General features: G+C 46.5%; 1 protein-coding gene across 1 annotated transcript in view; it reads left to right on the forward strand.

The window, feature by feature from the left end:
* Nucleotides 1–9,338, forward strand: part of FGF12 (fibroblast growth factor 12) — a gene marked incomplete at both ends in the record, with an annotated part of 97,340 nt that extends 88,002 nt beyond the window's left edge. The window contains 2 exons of the mRNA XM_084212134.1: nucleotides 322–520; nucleotides 9,220–9,338. Of these exons, the coding sequence (XP_084068260.1) occupies nucleotides 322–520; nucleotides 9,220–9,338 (318 nt within the window). The remainder of the gene's footprint in view (nucleotides 1–321; nucleotides 521–9,219) is intronic.
* Nucleotides 9,339–20,353: the final 11,015 nt, after the last annotated feature.

The raw sequence follows: 20,353 nt of genomic DNA on the forward strand, positions 1-20,353 counted from the left end.
CTTCTCAGCTCTCTTTTTCTTTTTTTGCTTAGTATTAAAGTCTAAACCCTGAGTTTTCTTGCACATTTTTCATGCCTGTTCATTGTAGGTTGTTTTGCAAGCCACAGCTCTGCCAGGGAAGGACAGCCTTGCCTTTCAGCTGGGAATTGTCTGGATGGGTGTTACTGCTGGGAGCCGGCATTGCTGATGCCTGTTGTTTTCTGTTGCTAACTGCAATGCGTGACTGTTGTGTATCACTCAGTGATGCCTAATTTAGAAGATCAGTGATTATTAATTCTTCCATTGCTTTTTCTTCTTCTCTCTCTCTCTCTCTTACTGCAGGATGTTTTCACACCAGAGTGCAAATTTAAAGAATCTGTCTTTGAAAACTACTACGTTATTTATTCTTCCACGCTGTACCGGCAGCAAGAATCGGGACGAGCGTGGTTCCTGGGACTCAATAAAGAAGGTCAAATTATGAAGGGAAACCGAGTGAAAAAAACCAAACCCTCATCACATTTTGTACCCAAACCCATTGAAGGTATGGAATCTGCCCACTTTCTCCCTCAGTGGGGTTTGGGTAGGGGGAGGTTAACAGCTTCAGAGTTGGGGTTTCCTGGGTGAGGGTGTTGGGCTTCAAGACCAAAAAGCAAGAAGAAATGTTTGTAGCACTTCAGGTAAGTGCTGGGCTGCACTGTTAGCATTTCCTCTGCTTTCTTTCTAGCCTCAAAGGGGGTTCTTAACTTTGGGGTGCTAAAAGATGAATTTAAAAGCCCAGCAACACAAGAAATTACTGGTAAAGAAAAGCAGCCAGCAGTTCCAAAGGAATGTGATGCAGCAGTGGTCATAATGTTGTCTTCCCAGAGGATTTTGCCAATGTATTTCAGTAGATTTCCAGTCCCAGATAGAGTCGGTAGAGACAGGATTCATCTCACCTGATTTTAGACTTTGGCACTCCGTTCATAGTAACAGAAGAAAAATGGGTCCTACCAGCACAGCTGTGGATGTTCTTTATTGTCTACCCTGAGATTAAATCTGTTTTTCCTCATCTGTAAAGACATCCTAGTTAGTCACTGGGGGGTAGAGTTGTTGTCCAGAATTGGATGGGATGCTGTCATGCCATATGTCTTCATCACAGTGTGAGGCTTCAGTGAAAGTCATGGAGCTGAAGTTCTGCCCTCCTGCAGATGCCTGTGCACTCTCTGAAGGGTGCCTCAGGTTCCTGCCAGGACATTTTGCTTTTTGTGGGATGACCCCTAATAAATGGAGAGATAGTGTGGTAAGCCTAGTACTTAACAGGTACTAAGTTGATTCTGGAAATGTCACTTCTTATCCTTTCTTGGGAAAAGCTCTACTTTTTGATTCCCAAAGTAGATATGCTTTTCTGACCCCATCTTTGTCCTGCCATTTGTCTCCTTCAGGGACACAGTAGCCTGGAGCTAGCCTTGGCTGAACATCTCTGTGCTCCCTCTCACTACCTCATGTTGGCTGTGGGAGAAGGCTTGAACTGATGCTCCCCTAACAGGTACCACTCACAAGTGGTGGAGGCCACAGCTCACTCCACACAGCAGTGGCCTTTTTAAAAGCTTCCCAGCTCAGGGGTGAGAAGTTGTGAGCGTAAGGAAAAGGCCATCTGAAGCAAAGCATTAGAGAAATTCAGTGCAGCATTCCCAGAGTACCTGTGGGCTTTGCACAGGAAATGGAAATGTTGTAAGAACAGAGAATGGCCTGGAGGTGCTTGTCCCGTGCTTGTTTTCAACAGCTTCTCTGCAGCCAGGAGCCCTTTGTTGTTTATCTGAGGCATTAGTGGGATTGGTACCCTAAGCCCTCCTGTGTTGCTAAGGAACAGGGCCTGCTTTAGGCATGGGGTTGGTCACCCGCTTCTCTCTTGCCTTGACCATGAGGAGAGTCTTTACAAGCACCAGCTTTCACAGCTGGGTTTCCACCTCCTGGTATTTCTTCACTGCCTGGCTGGGCGTTGGCACTGATCAGTGGGATCTTTTGAATCCAGGCTTCTTTTTTAATCTGGCATCCATGGTGTCTGCTGAACAGCTCAATAGTTTCCTTCTGCATTCATTAAACTAGGCCATTCCTGTGGCTGTCCTCGTGGAAAGCCTTGCCTTAACAGAGCTGCCTGACCCACAGCAGAGATCTCATTTCAGCAAATGCCGCTCTGGCTTTCATTTTGAATAACCCAGCCCAGCCCGAGAGCTTCCCTTTCCCGCAGTTGCCTCCACCCACACTTGCCTCAATCACAGCTGTCACATAACCTCCTGAGCAGTGAGCGCTTTGGAAGTTGGCAGCCAAATTAAGGGCTCCTCCACTCCTTCCCTCCTCCTCATGCTTTGCAGTCAGGCTTTGTGAGCGCTGCTGCATCAAAGAGCTGGCAGTCTCCCAAGCCAAGGCACGTGTCAGCTTCCCAAAGCATTCAGCTGTCTGGGACTGTGACTCCAGACGGAGGACTCTGTTCCCAAGCCTAAGATGCATTGTAGGTAGCAGAGGCTTGTGGGGAGGGTTGGAGTAAAACCTGCTCATCTCCACGTGACTTCTCTGCACCGCTTCCATCAAAGTCCCCCTGAGCAGAGCTTGCAAGCAGAGATGTCACAGAAAAGGGGCAATTTCTACCCTGTTTTAACAGCTTCTTTCTCTTTGTTATGACTCCAAGGAAATACTCAAAGCACTCTCCTGCTGTATTCGCATGTCGGTTCTGCAGAATGCTGTGGCTTGCCCCAGTGTGTGGGCTTTGCTGCTTATTCAGGGCACAGCTTCCATCCACAGGAACTTTGCAGCTTCCATCCACAGTCCCACCCCCAGGTTTCCTGTTGCTGGATACCACCACCAGCATTAGCCCTGTCCCGTGATGGCTGACACAGGAATGTGCGAGGAGGAATCTGCACCCCTGGGAAGGAGAAGTGCCACATCCATTGCTAGGAATCACTTCACCTACCACTCAATAGCAGTTATATCTGAGATGAAACTTCCCTGTTGTTTCTCATATACAGAAAAATTATGCAGCAGTTTAGTGAAGAAAGGGTTCACAGGGTAGGGAAAAAAAAAAAGCCCAGATTGCTCCCTAAGCTTATTTGATTTCCATTACTTCATCCTGCTCTCTGAATTCAGAAGTCTTCTTGAAATTGCAAGTGGACAGTAAACTCATACATAAATAAGAAATATCCTCCCAGATAATTTCTATATACTCATAGGAGCACATACACATACATACACAATGGTATCTATGTATGGATGTGTGTTATCTATGGCTTTTAGCAGCTACAGCTTTCTGCTGTGCTAAACACTCAGAGTGTTTTGACTCACGTAGATTGGCAGGATGCTGGAGGTATTTTGTACAAAATTCAATAGATACCAACTGGAAAAGTTCTGGGTTTTGGTTGGTAGGAGTTTTTTTTAGTTTAGTGTAGGTAGGATTTGTTTGTTTTTGGAAATAAGATGGAGCTTAATCAATATGAAAGCACAAAAAACTTACTAAGTAATAACAGGGGAGACGTTAAGTTCTTCTCCCATCTGTGCACAGGCAAAGCCAAGGCAAACAGCCTGGTAGGCAGCAGTTGATGTACTGTGTGGTGCCAGTTTTGCTTCAAAACACACATACGCAACACATTTCTTTTGATATTTTTATTTCTGATCACTGATTATTCAAGCTAAATGGACCCTTAAGGGAAGACATCAAGATTGAACTAGACTGCACAAGAAATGAGCTTGAGTATAATTGTCATTTGGACAACAAGCAATCTTTCAGAGAAATTTCAGTCTCTTTAAGTGTCTGTAATGATTAGTGCTGGAACAATCCTACCATCCATAGTGCCTTTTGTTCTTCTAAATATCCAAATCCATCTCAGTGTGAGAAGTTTCCAGTCATTTAAGTAGGAATATTATCAGATGCTTACTGTGGGTGTGCTCTGTTATTCATATTTCCTTCTTTTTGAAGACATAATTTCCAAATGTAATTCTCCCAAAGAGTTACGTTTTCTCTCTCTCCTGGCCCAAACTAGAAAACATTTAGGGTGGCAAGTCTCGCCACAGAAGCAGAAAACTTCCTCCAAGTCAGCAGAGCAGTCCCTAACTCTGAATTTACGTGCTTCAGCCCTCATGATGTGAGAATGTCTTAGATACAAAGGTGACCTGTTAAGGACTAGTCTGGATCCATTTATTAGCACTGATGAGTATCCAAGCAGCCAGATCTTTCCCAGTGTCATTCCTCAGGGAAATAACATCCAAGTTTTGTTAAGGCAGAGTTGTAAAGAAGTACAAGACTGTTGACTAGGAAAATGCAGTAGGCCTTGTGAAAATGCTTCAAAGGTATCACCTTAATACATAAAGCATAGAGACATAGGACCTCTCGAGTGGGAAGGGACCTTCAACAACATCTAGTCCCAACCCCCTGCCATGGGGAGAGATGCCACCCTCCCCAGATCAGGCTGTTCAGGACCTCATCCAGCCTTGCCTTGGGCACTACCAGGGATGGGGCATCAACAGCTTCTCTGGGCAACCTGTGGGAGTGCCTCGCTGCCCTCACAGAGAAGAATTTCTTCCTAATGTCTAACCTAAATCTCTCCTTTTTTAGTTTAAAATTGTTCTCCCTTGTCCTGTTACTACCTGCCCATTTAAAATGTTACTTTCCCGACATTCTAAGAAGTATTCTTAAAAAATCAAACCTCAAAATCTCCACACTCTGTAAGTCTTTGCTAACACAGCTCCTCTCTTGGGTCTGTCTTCCAGGTGGGCAGGCTTTGGTGTGTTTTCTATGCCACACTAACTCACTTGTTCATCTATCAGACTCTTGATCATCTTATTAGATGGCAAATGTGATGTATTTTAACCATGATTTTCCTTGGCTTTTTGCCATCCCGTGCTGCCTTTCTTATCTGAACAGAATGTGATTCCACCTGGCAACATCCTTCACATTTTACATGTCTGTCTTCATACCAGATAGATACGAGCTCACATGCCTCTGAAATGCATCAGCTGGGATTTAGAATGCATTAATTAGAGGCAGAAAACGAGGGTGCCTAATCACTCACTCCCTGATGCCCCTGAATACTGCTGCTCAGGCAATTAATTCCCTGCACCAAAGCATTGGCAAATACAGCCACTCGGGCAGATACCAGCACCCAGAGCTGTGGTATCTGTGCAGGCAAGGAGCCTGCTCTGGGCTGCTACCAGAGGATGTGCTTCCATCCCTGCCCAGATCCAGCCTGGCATCATTGGGCACATGGTGACCCTGCAGGGCTGCCCATCTGCTGAACAGCAGCTTAGAAAATTCTGGTTCCTCCTGACTCGCAAGGGTCTGAGACAAGGAAAGATACCAAGTGAAGATGGAGAGATGGGAAGTATCTAATGTGCTTAATAAGCTTTTTGCCATATTCTAGAGAAAGGAAAGGGAGTTTGTTGCATCCCCTGAACCTCCTCAGCTTGCAGTGATGCCAAGTGAGAAATGCTGGGGTCAGGACGCAAAACGATGCTTCCCAAACTCAGGCAGTCCCTGATGCCCAGGGTGATTTCAGTGTCATCATGTGGGTGATGTGCCAGTGCCGTGTCTGGGAAGCAGAAATGAGAGTGTGATCCTGTGCCAGCATGTAGGCAAGAGTTTGAGCTGTTCTGGGTGACAGGCAGCCCCTTCCACGCCTTTGCCTTCAGGAAGTATGGTCCCTGCCACCCCCGTCCTCCTCACTTGTACCCTCAGTCTCCTTCCTAATTTTGGTTTGATCTTTGTGCAAATTTTTCCCTTGTGCCTGTGAGTGGCAGGCGCAGCTATTTCACAGGGGAGCAGGGAATCGAAAGCCACAAGAACCAGACATGGGCACAGCTCCACTTTGTTCACCCCCTTCCATTAAAGCCTGCAGCTCTTCAGCAGATCAAGCTAACAGCACTTTCCAATTAAAGCATGAATATGGATGTGTTGATTGGAATCTGGGGCATAGGAGCTGATTATCTGATTGAAACTCCAAAGCATTAGCTTGGTTTCTAGACATTAAGGGCTGTATTTGGCTTGGTGTGTGGGTGTGGGTGGGTGGGAGAAGCAAGGCAAAGCAGGGAGGGGACTCCTGTTCTAGCTGAATTGCTCATCCTTCCAAAGCTCCTTGTGCTGTGTGCTCCAGCAGACCTCCCAGGTGTCCGGGCATGACTGTCACACTGCTGCTGCTTTACCTCAGGGCAGGTGACAGGGAAGTGTGTCTTCACACACATACAAACAGAGGGATCCCAAAGAGACCTGCCAGTGAGTGCTGCAAGTCCTGGAGCCCGGTGATGTACTTTCAAAGCTGTGAAGATCTGGGCACTCACACGGGTCCGTTTGCAAACACCCCCTCCCCAGTCCATGACTAACATCTCCCTGTGTGAGTCACGCTCAGACTTCCTCAGCACAAAGAGGAACAAGCTGCAGTCCAAGGGCCTGTGTTGCACAACACGTTGGGCTGTCCTTGAAGCCCTGTGCCTGTGCTGGTGTAGGTGTACACACCTGTGTGCCACAGTGCAGGGGGTTTACAGCCCCTGCTGAGCCATGGCCACAGCTCAGCACCTGTGCGCAAGCCCCTTGGGTAGGAGAATGTCCAGACGTCTCTTGTGCATGATGCCATGTAAGTACTGCATGCACTGATCCTGTAGGTGTATCTAAATACTGAAAATATGCTTCTCCTATACTGCTGCAGATTTTCTGGCATGGGCTGTTGGCACAGCCTGTCTGGTACAGAGGCTTTGACAGCTCTGTCTGAAAAGCTCAGTGTGAGCAGTCTCCACATGATGCCCCTCATCAGTATTTGTATCCTGCACTAGATTGGAAGATAAAACTTATAATTCCTGTCCTATTTGCTTGTCAGGTACAGGGTTTCCTTCATTTGTAGCTGCAAATGATGTTTACTTCAGTAGCCTGGTTTATATTCTTTACTCTGTGGGCCTTGTTGGCAGCTCAAGGTGAGAGGCAGGGAGTTGAGGAAAGGCAGCAATGCCGTGGTGCTGCTGCAGCATTCACCTGGGCTCAGTCCTTGTGGTTAAGCATCTGACCCAGCCTGATGGGTTACTGGGGATGGGTGTGAGTGAGATGAGCTTGGTTCTGGGGGAAGAACTCATGGAGGTCCCTCCAGCTCCAGTTTGGGACTAGAGAGGTCAGGATGAAGTGCACTTGAGACAAAACTTTGTTTGTGGAATGTCAGGGGCACTGGGACAACACTGGCACAAATACATAATTCTGCTGGGCAAACATCACATCCGAGAATAAGGTGAGTCACAGAAGTGAAGCACACCCTCAGTGCCATCCAAAGACTCTGCAGCTCAGGGTAAGAAATCACAAGGGCATGGGTTTTCCTCTGTTGTTAACCGTTTCATACTTTCTTTAGCATTTTATTGCCTACTTCACCACAGCAGGCAAATTCACCATCACCATGTTGTTGAGCGACACTCCCCAAGCTGTGAGGGGCAGCTCAGGACTGAACGGGGATGTGAGAGCCCTTTTCCATCTGTTGCTGCATGCTACACATTGTCCTTGCAGCATGCATGCAGACAGCATTCATTGTCTGGACCTGATGGGCAGTCCTGGCACAGCTCATCCTGCTCCAGATCCATGGGACAACTCCTTCATTTTCTCTTTTTTTTCCCTCTAATTTTCATGAAAAAAAATGGCTCCAGTAGCAGTGACAGTTTGCAGAGCAATGCCTTCTTTCAGCCTTGCTAGGAGGACCAGTGTGTGTGTGTGTGTGTGTCTTTAAACTGCTCTGAAAGCCTTGCATGAAGAATACACTATGGGAAAAGTAATATTTTTTCACTGCTCATATATTCAATTCAATATCCCTCCTATTAATACACAGTTGGCTGCACTTTATCTTTGTCCTGTATTGTTGCACAGTGTTGTTACTGTTTATCTAGTCAGGAGTAAAAGCACTGAGCAATAATGTCGTTTTCAGCCTGCCTCTAATTGCTGGGATTTATTTGCAAATCAAGGGAGATTATAGATACACTTACATTGCCTTTTCATACATGGGATGTTTTTTTTTTTTTCATTTCTTTAGATAATTTTTAAAGCTTTGTTTTTGTTGATTACCAGAACCAAACTGTGATAGGCTCTATCCTGTGTTGGAGCTCTGTGCCATTGTTTGTGATGTGACAACTTCACAAAATGAAGCAGTACACAATCATTTCTTCATTTCCTAATTTTTGCAAAGATCTGGACATGACATTTGCAGTCTGGACCTGCCTTATGTTCTCAGCTCCACTCTGCCTGCCCTTGAGATGCCTCACTCTTTCAATCTCATTTGCACCCTGCCACATTTGCAGTGAGCTCATCAGAGATGCTCTCCTTGGTGTGAGCAGCTCGTGCCCCTGCTCTGGCACACCTCACATGGCACGAGGACAGCCGTGAGGACTTAGTCCATGTGCTGAGCAGGATAAATGCTTTGTCCTGCCCAGGACGTGGGGATGAGCCATGCCTTGGGCAGACGTTGCCTTCTCCGGCTGTCTGGGCTCCAGCAAGTGCATTTTTATAGGACACACACTGCATAGCCAGGGTCTAGAGAGAAGGTGCCCTCCAGCCACCCTGCTCTCAGGTGCTGCCAGACAACCACAGAAAGCTGGGACAGCTCCTGACTGGCTATCACTGAACTCATCCTGTGTGTCTGCTCACAGCCCTGACCTTGGCTGGCTGGCTTGATTTACAGAGGAATAAATAGGAAGTGCCGAGAGCAGACCTCGGCTCTTGGCCGACGGAGCCAAATGGGCTTGAGTCACCACTTCAGATCCACAGCTCAACACCCAGAAAGCCTTCATGGCTCAGCTGCAGGTGTAGTTTTGATTCAGATCTCTCAAGGGCTTTGGTTGCAGGTCAAGGGCTGGGAACCGGGTCATTCTTGAACCTGTTGTTAGATGATAATCAGCGTCTCGAGGCAGTACATGGCTCTGTGAGCAAAAATGTTTATTTTATATATATGAATATAAGATGAAAAAGCTATAAAGCACATAAAACCTAGAAAGATTTATCTGTGAGCAGTCAATCTGCTGTTTCTCTCTGCCTTTGAAAGAATACAGAGACAGAAGCAAATGGCAGCGAGGGCAAGTAAACAGATCCTGCTTGATAACACGATCTGCTGCTGGGTCAATTGGGGTTTTGTAAGTGTGGGTGTGTGTGTGTGATTGCAATGGGGCTGGAACTCAGCATCATGTACAAAGAAATAATTTGTTATGGTCATGACTGTCTATGACTTCAGGGCTGTTAACGGGTGTCTCTTCTGTTTGCAGTGTGCATGTACAGAGAGCCATCGCTGCATGAAATTGGAGAAAAACAAGGACGCTCAAGGAAAAGTTCAGGGACACCAACCATGAATGGAGGCAAAGTTGTTAACCAAGACTCGACATAGCTGACAAATACCCTCCCTTCTTCCAACTCCTCCCCTCCCACCCACCTACCCACCCCACCTGGCGAAACCACACTGAGATGATGACAACTGGGCAAGGCAGGACCTACCGGTAGTGGCTTGGAGTGTGAACTCCAGAATCTTTCTTTGTGTAGGACGAGAAAATCGAAACCCAGATCCTGCCTGTTGCAACGTTTTAAAAAACAACAACAACAAAAAAAAAAAGTGAAGAAAAAATGTTTTAAATCAGGACTCCATTAACATTTTCAAAAGCAAACTGTTTGCTCTGTGATCAAAGGGGGAAAAATCTCATCTCTGCATAATAATAATAATAATAACAACAAATAAATATAATAATAATAATAATAATAAAGATGTTACCTTTAAAAATAAAACAAAGCTTTTGGAAAATTGAACTTAGCATATGATATGCAACAAACACATGGGAATTGGATCCTCTGACTGTGCTTTCTGTCTTATCCTTTCACCTCACGTTCACACCACTGTTTTTTACATCCTTGCTTCCCTGGGGATGGATGGGATTTTTCACAAAGAAGGAAAGGTAGGGGGTACATTATGACTGTGTTTGCTCTGCTATCAGTAAAATATGGCCTGCCCAAATTAGGAGCCTGGCAGTTATGGGCAATGAAGTAGCTACTCTTTATTCAGCCTTTTCCATCTACATTCAAACCCTGCACAGTTATTTGTTGCTAATGTCACTCCATGAGTATATTTGACCCAAGTCTGGCATTTTATGCCTTTTTATCATAATTATTTATATGCTTGTTTTACTGTATTAGTTGCCAGGAGAATTTCAGGTCTCACAGGATGAAGCAATCATATTTATTAGGGTAGAGTTAGGAGATAAAGGGCAGAGGAATAGCTGCTTGCTTTAAAATATGAAACAGATCAAGAAATGCTGCTGAAATCCTTGCTGTTGGATGGAAACACTAAGGCATGTGCTGTATGAGAGGGTAACAGGACTTCAGCAATGGCAAGAGGGATGTGGGGATGGGGTGTGCCTAGGAGGGAGCAGGTGTAGAGAAGCACGGGTGGTTGTACCTGTCCAGTTGTGCCCGGGTGAGGATATTTCCTTCTAGCAGCTAGGGTCTCCTGAAATGTTCTGGCTCCACACACACCACACATGTTCAAAGCAGAGGCTGCAAACCCCTCCAATCCCCTGCCTTACCCCTGTGAAGGTCTGAGGCCCCTGAGGTGCTGCAGCAGCCGGGATTTGGGTGTGGGCACGAGTCGTGCCAGGGCTGCAGGTGCTGGAGCAGCACTTCAGAGGTAACGAGTTCCCAAGTGGGAAAAGGCCAGGAGGAGGGCAGTGGGGTGAGGGATGCCCCGTGCTGAGCCCACCTGCAGCAACCAGGGCTTCAGTGGGGACTGGCAGGGCTCTCCCTGTCTGGTGCTTTCTCTCCCTGTGGGTGGGGATCAGCAGTGAACCCTTGCTGCTGGGTGGGACTGAAGCAGGGCAGGGTGGGCTGGTGCCCTGGTACAGATCACACACTTGACCCATCTCTGGCCACTCTGAGCAGCCAGGCCCTGCAGGCACAAGCAGCAGCAGCAGTGCTGGAGCTGCTGTGACAAAAAAAGGCACTGCCCTGGATGAAGGGCTTGGGAAGCCTTTGCTGCTCAGCTATGGGCACAGGTCCTGTGAGGGGCAAAAACAAAAGGAAAAAGCAATCACCCAAGGGCCTGGAGAGGGAACAGAACAGTTCTTTACACACAGGGAACCAGCCTAAAGCCTTGCAGTTACAGGCTGGGTGGGCGTTTGCATCGCTCATAATGGGCACCTGTGAAATTCCAAATACCACCTGAATTGTGGAGACACCTGTGCCATCCCAGCCAGTGCCTCAGCAGGCTGGCAGCCACACAGGCAGAGCCTCAGCTGGCAGTGCCAGGGAGAGGGGTGTGCCAGGCTGTGCCAGGGCTGGCCATGGTGCTGCAAAGCCACTTCTGCCCCGGAGCCTCCCTCCCTCCCCACACACCAGGGGATGTTGGGCGCGTCAGGGCTCAGTGAGCAAAGAGACAGCCAAAGCTCAAGGTTATGGAAGATAACCAGGATCAGCACGAAGGAATGAATTTCAAGCATGTCCTTTTGTGTTTTGGAAAAGCTGAAACCTTGGAATAAAAGCCTCTTCCCACAGCTCTGCCACCCAATGCTGCACCTGCAGCAGGCACTCCGAGTCCCTGTGCTACACATCACATCAGAGGGAGTTACTGCTGCCCTCCTCCAGCCCCAGGACACTGGAGCAAGGTCACTAACACGTGTTAGCTTGGGAGCACACACTCAGCCTTCTGATGTAATTCACTGCCTACATTTCATCTCCCTCACAAACTAGAGAGCACCCCAAATTAAAGGATCGCTGGAGACATGTACACCCAAAGAAATGGAGTCTCAAGGCCAATATGGTGAGCCAGCAGGTTCCTGAACTGTGCAAGTCACCCAACACTAGGCCATGGTTTAGGCACTGAGCCACAGGTTTTCCAGCTGCCCTAGTGGAGGGAAAGCCCAGCACCAGCAGAGAATAGAACACCCCCAACACACCGTGATACCACCAGCCTCTTCTGGACCTCGTCATGGCAGCTAACCAAGGGCACTGATGTCATCTAGAGCAGCTCCAGCATGAGACTAAAAATTGCTGTGGCCTTATGTGCAGGACACCCTTTGCCTAAGCCCAAAAATCTGCAGGCAACAGCAGACCCAGTCCTACCACGTGCTAATTTTTCCATTGTAGGACTCTCTTACTTCCCCCACTGGGCTTTTTTCCTTGTTAACAGTCTTTGGCCAAATCATTACAAGAATCCCTGGAAATGCCATATTCAGGCCTAAATGTCAAAATAATCTGCTCCTTTGTTCCATGGTGTTTGAGCTAATCCCTTTCAGGTGACACTCACTGAGTTTGCCCACAGGGAGAGCCAATTGCTCCTGCTCTCCCCCAGTGTCTGCACCACCTCGGCGCAGGTGTTCTGCCATGTACTGAAATTAAGGGCTGGCTCTCCTTGCTCCCTTCTTAACCATGAGCCACATACCATGGCATAAACCATGACAAAAACCCTGAGGAAATACTGGGGTTTTTCCTGACCTCTAGGAAGCTGCAAAAGTCAGCTCATGGTGTAATGCAGGGACTCCTGACATCACGATAGCCCAAGCACCAGTGAGGCTGCACAGCTCAGCTGCACAGTGTCCACCTGCACCAGCTGCTGGCTGGGAACTGCTTGCCTCTAACACCCTCCAGGTGCTCTAACACCCTCCAGGTGCTCTAACACACTCCAGGTGCCTGGGAAAACCCCGGGGATCCACAGCTTGTAGATACCATGTAGACCTTCATGCATTTTTTTTACTCAAGTGCCTTGCAAGCTCTGTCCCCAGGCCTTGTCTCAAGGAGGTGATGCGGGTTTTGTTGATTATCCATCTGCTGCTTCCCAGTTTTCAGGGAAAAAGGGAATCCACAGAGAATTTTTTTGCTTACTTTGAAGTTCCTACAGTCTTTTCATGGCTTCTCACTCTTCTTGCTTGGTGTTAAACTCTTGATGAGTGATGTTTCTTTTTTTTCTTTCTTTAGCCACACATACAGCAACCATTTAGGAAGCTTTGTGACTCAGTTTAACATTACAGTGACCACAATCCTTGTCAGGCTGCATGTGACACTAGCAGGACAAATTTCCTTGCCATGATGGCATGGCTTTGGGCAAACACCTAGCACAGAAAAGTAAATGATAAAAAAGAAGGATGCTTTCGTCTAACCTGGCCCATAGCTACTGTTAAGTTTGGCAAGACTGCAGGAAAACTTTGCTCTCTGAGTAACAGATGCTCCTATAAAAGATTTTGAGCATTAGAAGTCCAGCAGCAGAAAATACATCAAAGATATGAATACACTTAAAGCGTTCATTTTGTTTCACCCCATTTTTAATTGTGATGTTGGCATGGGTCTGGCTGCACATACTGTACAAAACATCCCCCCTCACCCATACATCAAGGACAAAACCTGATAAAAAGGCTCCAGTTTGGACCAGAAGGATTTTCCTAGGAACAAACTGCAGAAAAAGCTACAGACAAGCATGCCATACTGCGCCAGCAAGTTCTGCCACAAGTGTCAGCACTGGCATGTGACAATGTGCTATGAAGTGAAGCTGACACTCAACAAAGCAATTTATGAAAGTTGTCTGTCAACAACATTTCTGTGTTTGCGCTCAGAGAGGTTCTGGCTGATAAAGGCCCACGCAATCCCTCAAGCTGTCACGGGCTTCACTTTATACCTCTATACCTTAAACTGCACTGGCTGTGCACCAGGAGAGCTCCTGCCCCAGACAGGTATCATTGCCACACCCTGAGCAACGCTGGGGAGGAGATGGTGTGAGCACCCAGGGCTGAGCAGGACTAGCAGGAAACAAAGAGTGCCACCCTGCCTGGTTGCACGCCAGCCAGGCTGCAGCCTGGGTGCATGATAGGCATGAAAAAACATCTTGAGGGTGATACTTCCTAAAACAAAGAAGGCATAGAATTCTCAGTATTTAAAGCACACAAACCCAACCTTTACTAGTGGGTGTGCAATAAAATAAATTACTTTTAATATGGGAGAGATGTTGGCCCCAAATCAAGTCCAGCACTAAAACTCTATTAATTGGGGCATGGTGTAGCCCTGGTCATAGATGGCAAGGATCAGTTTGTATGTCACTGCATCAACGAAATAAAAACCAAGAAAAGACACAAGTGAATGTCTTCAGGAAGAGATTTCTCTCCCAAAACTGAAACAAAATGTTTAGTTGCTGCTGTGGGATGACCCACTGCACACACCTAGGAGTAAAACCAAAAGAAACAGAACTGCACTTCCTTGGTGAAGCAGAGATGTTTCCATGGCATTCCTGTTTTCCCTCTCCCACCAGCAATGCTTCAGCCTTCAAGTGGATGGAAGGCTGTTTCCATGGAGCAGAAGGCAGTAAGGTTCACATCCTTCCCACCTGCACCGAGTTAAACTTGACTGCTCTGCTTCAGCTGCTGAGCTACAGTCATGGGCATCCTGCAATTTCCCCATGTTCTTCTTACACACCTTTATTAGGGGAAAAAATCCCCCCAAAAATTCCATAGCCAGGCTGATACATTTTTAGCATCATACTTAAGAGCATGAAGATCTCAAAACTGCTGATACATTTGTGACCCCAAAGTTAAAGCTTAATAACTCCCATTCCAGGACAGAGGACTTCTATTCATGGCAGTTGCATAATGAAGTGCTGCATGCACAAAAGTTGGACATCTTCCCAGCCTGCCTCCCTCTTGGACTTCAGGGACCTTCTCTATGGTAGAGGAGGTCTAGGCCAGCACGGCTCCATCTCACCATAGCATTCACCAGAATTGTGGGGATGACACAGGGAGCTCACAGACCCCAGAGCATTCCCAGCTGACACAACTGCAGTTTCAGTGCAGAAAAATTTGACTTTCTGTGGTCAAGTGTCCTTTCTGAAAAGGACAGGCTCTCTCATCAAACAATTGCTTGAAAAGAAAGAAGGGGGTTAGTTTTATTTAAAATACTCTGGTGCAGGCACTGGGATAATCCATCTGTGGAATATGCCATTAATGTTTACTGAGCAATACAAATGAAAAAAACAAGGCATTATCAATTATTAAAAAAAAATAATTCTGTATATGGGATCAGAGGAATAGCAGAGGATAACCCTCCCAAGAGTCTATTAGGAATAGGTTATATACTGCTCCATTTTCCATGCTCATTACAATCACTGCCCCAATAATAGCTGCGTGCTGTGCCTTCCTCTATTCTAGTACAATTCTCCCGTGGGAACTAAATAACTCTGTTTAAATACTGAGCAGAGCTTGTAGAAGAAAGCAGGATGGTTCTGCTGTGCTACCCTTGTGTGCAATCTGCATCTCAGGGAGCTGCTTACAGCCCTTCCTTCTCACAGCTTGATACAAGAATAGAGGGGCAGCACTGGGGAGGAGGAACATGTTGGTCAGTCCAGCTAAATGACATTGTCAAGGAAAAATTATGCCAGACTTAATAATTTTCAGAAATTAAGGCTTTGGTGAATTTTAATTCCTTGAGCTCTAAAAAAATTGCAGGGAGGAAAGCAACCAGTGGGTCCATGTAAGTGCCAGTCCCTAAGCAAGGACTTTGGTGGCATTTAAGTCTCTATATCCAGCTCCTGGCTTGTCTCCTACACACAGTGATGCCTCCTTCTTTCATTTCCCAGAGCTCTGAGTTTTCCTGGGGGATCCTCCTCACTGAGTCCTTGGATCAAAGAGGGCAGAGCAGTTCCTGCTGGGGCAGCAGTGGGAACCCAAACTGGGAGTCCTGCTCAGGCTTTCAGCTGGGGTCCCAAGCCAGAGGGCTCCTCACAGAGCCCTCCCCAGGGCACCCCTGCCTCCTCCAAACATGCCAGGAAAACAGAGCTCATTGTCCTGAGCAATTCTGCTCCCCTGGACCCTGATTTGTGCAGAGCCCAAAGCAAGAACCCCAAAATCTGAGAGGCACAGATGTCACTCCCTGCTGTGCTGTGCCCAGCCCGGGCTGTGGTGCCAGGAGCAGCCCTGAGCAGGGGTTTTGGGGATCACAGAGCTCATGAAGGGATCTGATCACATGATAACAGGACACTGCAGAGGTGAAGAGCTTCTGGTTTGACTGAGCCTCACGAGGGTCACTTACACGCTGGGACTCTGACACTGCCACTTTTTAATTTTATTTTCCAACTTACTGCACAAGCTGGTAATTCAAATAGTTTCACTCAATTCACCATTAAACAAAGAAGCAAGACAGTGCATAGGGAATAAGCTTTACTTGACATCAACTCAATTTGAAGATCAAAAAGAGGTGTGTTTAACTTTGCATTATCTTCATTTTTTAATTTTCACTGGGTTTTGTTCTTCCTGCTATCAGACAGCACAGAAAGCAGAACTAATAGGAAAAACTGACTTCTGCTGTGGGAGCAGAAAATGTTATCTCACAAACAGATGGGATACTCTGGTGACTCCCAGCTCAGTTCCTTTGGGCTTCAGATGAGGAGTTTTCACATGAGAATGTAATGAATTTTCACAAGGTCCCAGTTAGGGCACTGTGAGACTTGTCCTTCACTGGCAAGTTCATATGATTCTCCCAGCAAGGTCAATGGGCTGCCAGGTTGGACCTAAATCTGAATTCAAGCTGTGCATTCAGGGTGTGGAACTAAAACTTCCCAGGAAAAGCTCCCTGTGGGTACATAGAGACCTAAATTTGCCATGGAAAAAGATCCAGTTCAAATTACCATCTTTGGATTCCACTTTCATACTTGTCCCTGTAAAACCAAACTCAAGTTCCAAATTCTAGGCTCACCTCTGTATTCTTGAATCTCCAAATTCAAGCACTAGACTATTTCAGAATTTTATTCCATCTGTAGGATTGAATAGGCCTTGTATAAATTGGTAGCATTTAAAATAAGAAAAGCACTCAGTATTGACAATATTTAATGGCCAAGGAACACAATAATCTAGCTCTAGACATACCCAAACTGTGGAGTCCACATCCATGTAGAAATTTAACTTGAACTGCTGCAGTTTGATCCCACTTTTTATTAATTCAGTAAAATCAGTTTTCTGTTTAGAAATATGTTCTTCTGGACAAGCTACTGCAAACACCTCAGCAGGTGGTGCCTTCAGAGAGACAGAATGGCTGCAGTCCTGAGAGGCAAAGCTGGGGGCACTTTAAACAGAAAGACACGTTCATCAATAAAAGGAAATCTTTCTAAAGTCAACATGAGCTGGTTCCAGGTTAAGGCTTTATCTTTTCTTTGTAAAATAGTTGCCTGCTCCTGCAGATTTGCAGGAATAATGGTACATCATGTGTAGCTTGTACTAAAACAACTGACCAAAAATAAACCCCAAAAGCCAAACAAAAACCCCATCAGTTCCATGCTGCCACCCGCCTGGATTCTGCTTTGTTTTGGAAACTTCAAGGAGTTGAGAATCAAGCTCACCCCCAGGGCAACTCCAATGAAATCAATGTGCAACCCTGGGAATTAATCTGGCCCAAGCCTCATTTTCTCTTTAACTGCAGGAATCAAGGTCATTTTCCCATCTGGATTTTGCAGAGGCTTCTGCCCATACTGATGAGTTATACCTTTTATCAAACCTTGACCATCATTTTCAGCCCTAGAAAATGATTGCACAGTGTCAGAGGATCAGAGGAAATAAGATGAAGACTCTTGGTGTTAACATCCAGACCTCATATTTGCTATGTGCCGCCTCTCCTGCGTCCCCCAAAGTCACATGCAGTATCTTTGCAGAGTTCACTGCAGGAATCTGTCCTCCTTCCTCTCCAAAATCTCACACTTAATGCCAGGTGACACCACTCATCCTCTATCTTAACTTCAAGGCAGTTACTCTTTTGCACATCTGTAGGTTTTATGCAACAGTGTGAGCAGCATTTTTCTGCTGGCTGAAGGACTACAAAACCAAACTGTGAGTTTTTGATTTTGGAGGGGAAGTGGGTCTATCTGTCTGTCTGTCCATCTATGCCTATAGGCCTGTACCCTCTTCCCTCCCCAGTAATCCCCTCTGTGCCAGCACCTGGGATGTCTGGGTGGGTCTGGCCTGCAGGACCCTCTGATGACAGCAGAACATCGTGCAGGCAGCCTGCCTTAGATCCTGACTCGGTCAGCACCTCAAAAACCGCCTGTGAGAATCTGAGGGCAAAGACCTCATGGGAGAAAACAATTAGAGTAATTATTGCAAGTGCCAAGAATGGCAGGTGGGTCAATAAATGAGTAAAGGACTGGCTGCAGACACCCTCTCCCTCACAAGGTGGTCTGTGTAGGGCCAAGGCTCCACCTGACACATCCAGCCCCATCCTGGGAACAAAACACGCCTTTCAAAGGTGGCAGTGCCTGTAAGACAATGTACTGGAGATAAAGGGTCTGCAGAAGCAGCTCCTGACTAGAAGCAGACTGCACAAGGCTATCTGAACATCCCCTTTCAATCCAGACTTGATATGAGCACATCACCTCCTTGCTCTATAGACTGGCGTGCCAGATGTCTGCTACAAAATAATAACACTGAGAAATTTGTGGTTTGGGATATTTTAATATCCTGAGCAGAGGATTATTTGCTGTTTAGTGTGCTTTAAAATGTTTTCCTTCTGTGCAATTGATAGCTTTACTGCTCCTGGACAGAATAACAAACAGCTGTGCTGCTAAATAAAAGAGATCTTTTGGATCATCTCAGAGCACCATCTTGGCAGCCTTGGAGCCCCAGTGACTTGCAGAAAGGGTGAGTGGTCATGGGGCAGGTTTGCCAGCTGGTGCAGGCACTTGCAGCTGCTTAGAGTTCACAGATAAAAGTTCATGTATAAAAGATTTCATCACAGATTATTAAAGGCAGAAAGGACAGTTGTAAATCAAAGAGTCTGACCTCTCGTGTAACACAGGCTGGTGATTTCAGAGCAGAAGTCAGAGATTAGCCTGACCAGAGGTACCCAGCTGGGCAATGGAAACTCTGCTCTGAGTTCACTGGAATCTCACATGTTGTAATTCCATAATGCAGCAGAGAGTTCATTCAGAGGCTGCAGACCAGGTAATCAGATTCTGTGCAGGTTTACTTCTTGATTATTTATTCAATAAGGATCACATTAAAAGCCCACTGGAGGCAGTGAGAGACTCCTGTTGACTTTGCAGCAGCCTAAATCAGACCTGAAGCGTTCAGAGTTTTAATATGCACAATTGGAATTTGGTAGCTTCCAGAGGTCTGTATCAAATTATGAGCTCCCTTTGGGGTGATGTGCTCATCACACATCCTTGCTTGCCCAAGGGTAACCTCTCACAACTTGCTCCAAACAGCTTTGCTGCCTGGAGTGACACTTCCTCGGACGACCTCCGAACTCGGATCACCTACTGACCTCCTTCCATGCAGAAATGATTTCTTGGCCAAGATGAAGGAAAGTGTGGCTGATGAGAACGGCAGAGAGACAGAGCCAAAGCTCAGGAGTTAGGAGCAGCTGAGGCAGAGCTGTGGAAAGGACTCCAAACAGTTTTGTGTGAAGCCTCAGCTAATGTTGCCTGATCCCTCTATTTTATTTCCCCTTCAAAACAGGGCACCACAGGCACTCCTTCCTCCCTTTCTCCTGCACCACCATGCTTCTCCAGCAAAACCTGAATGCTGTCTTTTGTCAGAGCTTCTGGGGTTCCTGCAGAGCACAACAGACCACAGAAACTGCCCATATTGGTGGATTCTGGGGTAAAATCTTTCTGGGTGCAGGGTCACATAAGCCAAATAAAAATGTGGTCCTTGATAACCCTTGCTACGTGTAAAAGCACCAAAAAGAATGATTTGTCAATATCTGGGTACGTCAGATGTGGAGCCAGATGTGGTATATTGTCTGTTGACCACTTTATTATCTTCTATCCCATCTGTAGAAGATTAAAAACCTACGTAATATTTTTTTGTGGTGGAACAGTATTTTTCCAATGAGAAAAAACACAGCCTCTGATTTGTATTCCTCTGACTTGAAATCATTCATTTTAAATGACTGTTTGTTCTGCTAATTTAGAATCCAGGCAGGCATGGAAACAATTTATTTTGGTTTGCAAAAGGAGCTGAGCTTGGGTTTGTTAAGTGTGTGTGTCCTTTGTTGCTTTGGGATGCAGCACAGCTCCCTGCTGGAATTAGAGCTCTCCAGGGGCAGGAGCTCCACAGTGAGCTCCAGGATGACACCCTCAGAGAGGAACCTGTCCTTGACTGAATATCAGACCTGCTGCATTTCCCTTGTCTCCTCCACAAGAGTTTTTCCTAAGAGTCACTTGATGAACTAAATCCTCCATGGCCACCCCCAGGTGGTGCAGCCCAGAAAAGGGAGAAGTGTTCCCTCAGGAGCCCAGTCTGACACAGATCCTCTGGCCAAACTCAAAGGGGGGCTGCTCCACTCCAAAATCCAGCGTGACTTGAGTTCCCTGCTCTCATGGAAAAGTCCTTGTACTTCTTACAGCCTCATTCAAAACTTGGAGTTTCCTACTGCTGGAAGCATGGAAACCCA

The sequence above is a fragment of the Fringilla coelebs genome (assembly GCF_963513975.1).
Source record: "Fringilla coelebs genome assembly, chromosome: 10".
Lineage (NCBI taxonomy): Eukaryota > Metazoa > Chordata > Aves > Passeriformes > Fringillidae > Fringilla > Fringilla coelebs.